Source organism: Phaethon aethereus, assembly GCF_964289735.1.
Source record: "Phaethon aethereus genome assembly, chromosome: Z".
Lineage (NCBI taxonomy): Eukaryota > Metazoa > Chordata > Aves > Phaethontiformes > Phaethontidae > Phaethon > Phaethon aethereus.
Genome location: NC_138577.1, coordinates 21,145,100 through 21,153,452, shown reverse-complemented (window position 1 = coordinate 21,153,452; position 8,353 = coordinate 21,145,100). Strand labels below are relative to the sequence as shown.

At 39.8% G+C, this 8,353-nt stretch overlaps 1 protein-coding gene across 1 annotated transcript; it reads left to right on the top strand.

Moving 5' to 3' along the window:
* Window positions 1-6,618, top strand: LOC309416025 (granzyme A-like; the record flags this gene model as incomplete). The annotated part of the gene is made up of 5 exons (XM_082013760.1): window positions 1-61; window positions 146-287; window positions 2,801-2,948; window positions 5,451-5,717; window positions 6,457-6,618. 5 exons carry the CDS (start codon window positions 1-3, stop codon window positions 6,616-6,618), a joined length of 780 nt encoding a protein of 259 aa, XP_081869886.1.
* Between the last annotated feature and the right edge of the window lie 1,735 nt (window positions 6,619-8,353).

Below are 8,353 nucleotides of genomic sequence, written 5' to 3'. Positions count from 1 at the left end.
ATGACAAGACACCTGCTAGCTCTCCTACTCTCTCTAGTTGCTGTTATCCTACCCCCGAGATGTAAGTACCCCTCTAAGGATAAAAATATCCAAATTTCCACTTCCTCTGGGTAACATGTAACATTGCACTTCTGTTGCATTTCAGATGGCTGCACGGACATTATCGGAGGACACGTCGTGCGTCCTCATTCCTGGCCTTGTATGGCTGCTATCCAGACAAAGAACATCACTGTGTGTGGAGGAGCTCTTGTGGAGAAGCAATGGGTTTTGACAGCAGCGCATTGTGAGTAAGTATCTTACACTGGGGCAATTTTAACACTTCATTGTGGTGGGGCATGGCATGCCAACCTGTAAATAAAGAAAAATGGTTACTGATGTCTTAAGAACTGCTAAAAGCTGCAGGTGTCTCAGTTAAATTGATCTAAGAACTTGTCATTCTGTGGTGTTTTGTAAACTACTAATCTGCAGATCTGCATTGTGTACAGTTACCCTCATTAGTCTGATCCTGCCGATGTTGCAGGATGCAGACTGTGCTGATAAAAGACCCAATTCATTATTTATGCATCTGAAACAGTGATATCTTAGAGACAGGGATATATTCCAAGGTGCTTTAAACAAGTCTTACCAGTGTGCCTGGGACTAAGCATCAAAACACCCCAAGAGATGAAGTTGAATTAGATGAAAACACTATTCCTCCCATTTTGATTGACTGGGGCTCACAAAAATGGAATGCTACTTATGACTATGACAAGGAGCCTTGTCCTTTTGATAAGTCAAGTGTGAGCACAAGCATCCATTCCCCAGGTGGGCTACCCCAAGGCTGGCATAGCTGTTGAACAGCTGGCTTAGGGTAAGGAGGACATCTACTGTTCACCTTAGGAAGTAAAATGCCCATGTTTTTGCTAAAATATTCTCCAAATAATAAATTTTAGTTCTCCTAGTACTTTGAGTAACTAAAAGCAAATTACAATAAACTTGTGCGAACCTGACCTCCTCAAACTCAATGTGGGCAGCTCAGCCAGACTTCTTCCGTCAGTTAGTCTGAAATAGTGGACACAGCTCCTTCTTGCTAAGTGAATTGGACTTCCACACTTCTTCAGCTGAATCAGGTTTGGTTGCGTTTTTTGTAAGAGTAGAAACATTCACATCTAGCATGTGCTGTTTTGGACATTTACAAAACAAAAGCCAAGTCTTCCTCTTTGGAATTAAGGGATTTTTTGATGGGAGCTGGAGTCTCTCACTCCTCAGTCAACAGGTTAGAGATATCCTCTTAGTTATGGTTATAAAAATTCAGATTTGGGAGCTATTCAGTGGAAAGGGCACTGGTTGTCTCTGGTCCTGTGAAGAGGACAGCTCTGGTCACTGGTTTGGTTTTCTAGCAAGCACATGGGTTTGGGCTGACTTTGAGTCTTTGTCACTGGGGCAAAGTGAAACAACATCTGTCTGGTCTCCTTCTCCTGTCTTGTGTGATGATGCCCATGCAAAACCCACCCACCCGTGTGCTATGTCTAGGCTATTCTTGGCAGGTGCAACTGCAGTGCATGTAAGCCTTCCTAACTAATGAATATCATGTGATAATCGCTTCTGAAATAATTTTTGTCTTAGACAAAATAGCATTAATCTGGCAACATGAATTTCTTTATGCTGCAAGTCCAGCAATTACACCTCTGTTGGGGATGATACATGCAAGAGTACCAGGGTGGAGTTTTGTTTATATCATTCTCACTGTGTAAGTGTGCTTTGTAGATAAAAAGAGAATTTTTTAGGGTCCAGCACTGCCTTTGCAGCTATTTTCATAAGTGAACGTTCACACACAAGTAAACAAATTGTATCTTTCAGTGAGACATGCAGCTGAAATGAAGAAAATATTTTTTTTTGTTGTTTGGAATGATAAAGTCTTTGTTCTGGCTTGAATAAGTTGTCCTGTGTGTAGTGAGGTTGCATTCTGAAGATGAAGCACAGAAAAGCAGCAGTGTGTCTTCTGGCAATGTCATCTTACTGGGCTGCATTTATTTTAGCAGAGCAAAATGAAGAAAGACAAACTCTAATACATAAATTTCTGATGATACTCAGGGAGCTTGGAGGAGAGAGAGAATTATGAGTTGTTTAACTCTTACTCTTTATTAGCAGGAACTTGTCATACAACTCTCTCTGGGTTTTAGCAGTCTCCCTTTTTAATATTCACTGTAGGGATGTCTTGAGTTAGGCAACACCCATCTTTCTTCCTTAATGGGCTGAATCCTGTGTTTAGTGAAGTTAAGGACAAAACTTTTATTAATTTAAAAAATGTCCACTTTAGCAGAGCACTTACCTGTATACCTAAAGCTCAGTATGAGTATTGAGTATCAATGTGTGTAGTGACATCCCATTGATGTCAACAAGACAATCTACATGCTATTGATCAGGCATGTTTCAGTCCTTTGCAGGATTAGGTCAGAAGTCCAAAGGAGACCATCAAAAATTAAAGGCATCAGCACCAGCAGTCCTTGTGCAAGGAACTCTCCTTGAAATGCCAGTAGGCTTTTTAATGAAATTCATTACAAACTCTGTAAATCCCTGAAGGTCAGCTGTCACATCACTATTTCACCAAACTAATTTACAGTAAAGAAATTTTACTTTGTAGAGGAAAATACAAGCTCATGTCAAAACATAGAAATGAACAGTATCTTTCCCTATGTTTTAATTACGTTGTTGTAAAATGAATTTGTGAGTATTATGTTACATGTCTTTTGATTATCTTGAGAGATGTTGTTCAGTTCCAGTAGTGACCTTCTCTCCCTGTACTTTCTTTAAATTACAGATTAAACAAATCAGAAGTTAGAGTTGTTCTTGGAGCCCACCAGGCATCCATAGCTGAAAAAGAACAGCAGATATTTAAGGTTATGCACTACTTTCCTAATCCTCAGTTTGGCAGGTCTTCCAAGGAAAATGATATAATGCTTCTCAAGGTATTGTGTTAATTACTGTTATAGTATTATAAAGAGAATGTTGCTGATGATTGTTTTGGCTATTCTTTGATATCAAAGAGTACATTGTTTAGATAGCTTAACAATATCACAGAACACCCTGCTTTTGGTTGTACTAATCTAGATAAGGTTACAGGATCACTGGTACTCTGAGTAGGGATGACATTTCAAGCCCATTCTGTGCTCTAAAGCTCCCTTTAACCCACTCACTGCAGCAATCCCTCCAAAACCCCAAACCACGTTTTTTAATAATTTTTCAAAGGCAGTGCTGAAGTGCTGTATGCAATGGAGTCTGGGTCACAGCTGTATCCCAGAGGGATACCTTGTACTGGACTAAGCAAAAATGGGAATGAAACTTACTGTTAATTATTTGGGGTAACCACATAAAGTAAAAGTATGGATAATACAAGACACAGATGAATTCAGGTCTAGGGGCACAGAGGGATCACACAGTGAAGAAGGCTCAGGACACTGCAGCATGAAGCATGGACAGATCCTTGCCAACTTCATTATCCTGGATGCCGAAGTGGGCGGGGCTGTAAGAATTTCCTGCATACCAGCTCCTGCTCAGCCTGGCTCATGCCTCAGGTGTCCCTCCACTGAGAACTCCAGCACTGAGATTGACATGGAGGCAACTGTGGGTGTTTTGAATAGGGAGAGGGCAGTCTTTATGTAAGAAACCTGTAGATGGTCAAATGGTTCTGGAGGACTGCCTTCCCAGTATTAGCAGTTTCAGTGCCGATTGGAAGTTCCTGAGAAAGACAAGACTTTGCCTCTACCCTTAGAAATGTCATGACTTCAGTATGATGCCTAAGAAGTCTTGGGTGGATATTTATTCAGGCTATGCTTTAATGTTATGCCTGTGATAATGAAGAAATAGTTTTATGTGAAAGATCAATATGTATATTTAAAATATATACATATATAAAATAATACATATTTTATAATAGGTACAGTATATTATGACTATTACCACACTTCTGAAATAATTGGTGGTATTATATGAAAAAAGAAGTGATGACTTGAACCTGATTTCTAACATTTAGATGGTATCACCAGTGTGGTATGACAATGACACAGGGAGGAAACCAGCAACATCCTTTTCTGGAACTAGCTGGAGCATTTACAGACATCTGTGACCCCAGCGACTTAATCACTGCCCAAGTGTGAGAAGCTCCTTCCTCAGATGCTAGTGAGCATTCTCCATCTGCTTTATTGCAAAGGCAGACAGATTCATTTCACTGGCTTCTTCTGTGGCCACCAGCAGCTTATCTGGAGCACTAGGTTATTTGTGAACACAACACCAAAATAGGTATTAGGTAGGAAGTAGTACTTCTAGAAGTACCAGACTTTTAGTACTAGTACTTCTAGTACTTCTACTGCTAGTAGATCTTCTACTACTAGTACTTCTAGTACGTATAGAAGTACCTAATTCTAGTATGCTAGAAGTAGTACTTCTAGAGCTTGCAAGTTACAACTCTGTTCCAGCATGATATGGATACCATAAAATCCTTTGTCTGAGTTTGACAAAGGAGCAGGGATAGCATTAGTAGAAGGGTTTACCCCCCTTCTCTACAGTTCTGCTCTAATGGAGCACTAAGTGTCTTGGGATAAACTTCCCATCTTTGGAAATTGCCCCCAGCACTGGCATGATAAACTGTAAGTATTTTTTGGATAAACTTGTGATTTATTGGAGGGCTTTTTTTAAAAAGTATAAAGCCAGAATCGCTTAACTGACAAGCATTCAGCAACACATATAACCACCTGTGAAATGAATTATGGTGCGGTGATTGTGTGTAAAACAGAAAATGTCTGTTCAGTAGCTGTGAGGCCCTAAAAGCACACTGAAGAGATGTGTTAGTATTTGGCTATGTTTTCATTTACAGGCTTAAACTGGCCTCTGCTTAAGGGATGAATCTTTCAGGTAAAGGCCAATAGAACACAGAAAGTTTGGATCATTTAAGCCCTTTTGAATCTCTCAGAGCAAAAATTTGGCGGTCTGAAGAGTTCAAGACCTCATTTTTCCCCAATTATGTCGCTGCTGTCATGTCTAATTGGTTATAGCTTTTGTTTTCATCTTTGTTACTGGGTACATTGGACCATGCTTTGGGACTTTTCTGTGTGTCAGTCAAGCACCAGAGTCTGATTTCGACACAGAAGTTCAGTGGAAAGTTAGGTTCTCGAATTAGGACATAGATCCAACAGCCTAACTCCTATGCAAGTTTTTAATTTACTGCTGTAATTGACGGGAAGCTGGGCTTGAACTCACTACTGCTGCCGTAAATAGGGAATTGTTATACAGACAACCAGAGAAATTCTTTTGGATTTGCAAAGGGGCAGTTAAGCTCAGGATCAGTTCCTAAATACTGAAAAGTGATTTATAAGGAAAGTATTGGTAAAATGAGACTAAATGCCAATTGAAACTACGTTATACTTTCCTTCCTTTCTGTATGAGAAAGCAATTTTTCTTCTTCTTTTTTCCAGCTGAATGGTATTGCAAAGCTGAATAAATACGTGCAACTTTTGCCTCTGCCTGACTCTTGTGAAGATATCAAACCAGGCACAACGTGCCGGGTGGCTGGCTGGGGAGTCACATCTTCAGGAAAGCCATCAAAATATCTTCAGAAAGCAACACTTAAAATTGTTGGTAGGAAAAGCTGTGAGAACAAATATGGAAATTACATAAAAATAACCAGCAACATGTTGTGTGCTGTAGGAAAAAAAAGATTTTCCAAGAGTGATGCTTGCCAGGTAAGAAGCAAAATTACAAACAGGAGGGGATGTTCTTTTAACAATGCTTCTCTTTTCACTGGGAACAAAGCAGTGCTACACACTTAACGAGGCTGATCAGATTCACAATGATTTTAACCACATTTGTAAAAGACTTTATTGCTGTGAAAAAGAAGTGTTACAACTTTGAGTAGTTCAGATCAATGTACACAACAAGTTTGAGAGTATGGGAATTCAAGTCTGGCATTATCTCAGTTAACTTTAGGTGCATTTCTTTACCTAGGGTGCTCTCCTTAGGCACCACCTATAGTTATCAGAGAAAAAGAACTTTCAGGGTCTGAATCATCTGATCCTTTCCAGATGTCAACATCTGAATAGTACAGAATCAAACTGTACTGTAACTCAAAAGTGCTGTTTGGATCTTGCTTTTGATGTCTTCTGTGCAGAGTCCAGTAGGGTAATTGCTAAATAACTGAGAATCAGTTTATATCAACAATAAAAAAAAACACTTTTGAAATAGAATTATGATTGCACTGTGCTGGTCTACAACATTTACATCAAAGACAACCTCAGGCTTGAAGAGCAACTCTTCTTATGCCTCACCCAACTCCCATGAAGTGATGTGTGGCAACTGATCCATTTCATAGGAACAGCTCAGAAGCAACATTTCCAAACATGCTTATGCACTGCAGGTGGCACTGCATGCTACTCTGGAGAGCCACGAACACACATTGATAGTTAATTCTGTTTTGTGTTCTAGGGAGATTCAGGTGGGCCATTAATCTGTGCCGGCCAATACAGTGGGATTGTTTCTTTTGGAAAAAGATGTGGAAGAAGAGGCATGCCTGGAGTCTATACACGACTGACTGAAAGATATATTGACTGGATAAAAAAAATAATTTCCCTTCACAGAGATCCATGAGACAGGCAAGACAGTTTTGATAAATACTGTGCTATGCATTAGAAGTAGATGCTGCTGCTGCTTTAGTGCACCACCTTTAAAAAGTACCTCCCTGCTTTACAGCTTTACTTACACCACCACAGCTTTACGAGAACAGTTCAAAATATTTCCCTTTGTCCAGACAACAACTTTACTTATCTTTAGTAGGAAACTGCCTCTTAGATAACACAATTTGTATTGGACTTCACCCTACTACTTAGTACTGCTCACCTTATTCATTGTGCCTGGGATGAGACAAGATTTTTAAATGTGTTGTTACAGAAAAATTCAATTTCAGATTGATAGTGAATGAGATGTCACTGAATGAGAAAAAACAGAAAAGCTTTCAATGATCAAATATTTCACTGTGACATTATTCAAAACCAAATACTTCAATTCTGCATTACTAAATATTTAACTACATTCATGTTCCAAGAGTTAAAGTATTAAACAGATAAACATTTTTCCAATTAATCTTCCATTATGAGAGAGAAAAAAAAAATATTTTTTCTTCTGGTTTATTTTCCCAATTTTTTCTGTTTTGTTTTGTTTTGTTTTGTTTTTGTTTCTGTGATCAAGAAAATCCACTCTTCTCACAGCTTGGTTCATGATGTCACCCTTTCAGTGAATGGTCTGTTGAAAAAAGTAAAAATACTGATTGTGATGGGAGTGATTATACTTCTCTAACACAGTGCCTATCTAACATCTGTCAAAGCAAACAGAAATTTTGCTATGGATTTTGACAGACTTCTACTAACAGAAGGACCTGCTGTGTTTCTGAAGAAGCCTGTGGTTAGCTTGGTGTGTTCCCATTATCTTCCAAATATTCTCTAGGTCTTTTTTTGCCAACAGTTTGGAAGTGACCATGTGCAGATCTTCTCTGCTTCTTTGCTTATTACATTAATATGTACCAAATACTGTTCACATTGGGATGTTGCAGAGGCATGAATAAATAACTCCAACACATCAACATACTGGCCTTGATCATTGACCAGCGGCCATGTCACTGTGCTGAGCAGAGCAAGCCCTGTCCTATAAAGGCAATGCAGGTAAAGGAGCAGATGGACACCGCAAAGTGGGTTGGTAGTTGGCCGTGGTGCAACAAAACCTGCTGATGCAGAGTGTGTGGACTTGATCCATTACTGTTGGGATGGGTCCCTCACAGGGACTCCATCCTGAAGGTCAGGGGAAGGAAGATCTTAAAAGAGGCTAGTGAGAATTGGCTCAGGACTGGGTTGCAGACAGAAACTGGGAAAAACTGGGGAAAAAAGGGGAAGTGATATAAAAGTGGAAAGAATAATATACTGCTGTTAATGCTTTTCAGCTGGCGGTCTCAGAGGATGTTGCAAACACAAATTGGTCCCTTTTAGCTTTGTAAGGTCAAAAACAGCAAGGATATCCTTCTTCCCATCCCACAGAAGACTTTTCGCACCCTGCAGCCTAATAACAACTAATTGATGTTTAGACTCTCAAAGATTTCACTTGCTCTGTTCATGTGAACAGTGGCTGTATCTTAGTCACTGATGGGAAATAATGAGTTATAGAGACTGGAAGCCATAACCCAGCAGGTTAATTCCAGTTCAGATACTGGGCTTTGTGTGTGTAATGACTTCACTACATTTACAGCATCTTTTTTTCTTTCCTGGGCGAGGTAGCAGGTGGAAGGGCATTACTGCCAGGCCCCCAGAACACCACCAGGCCCAACTGCCCCTGCCCA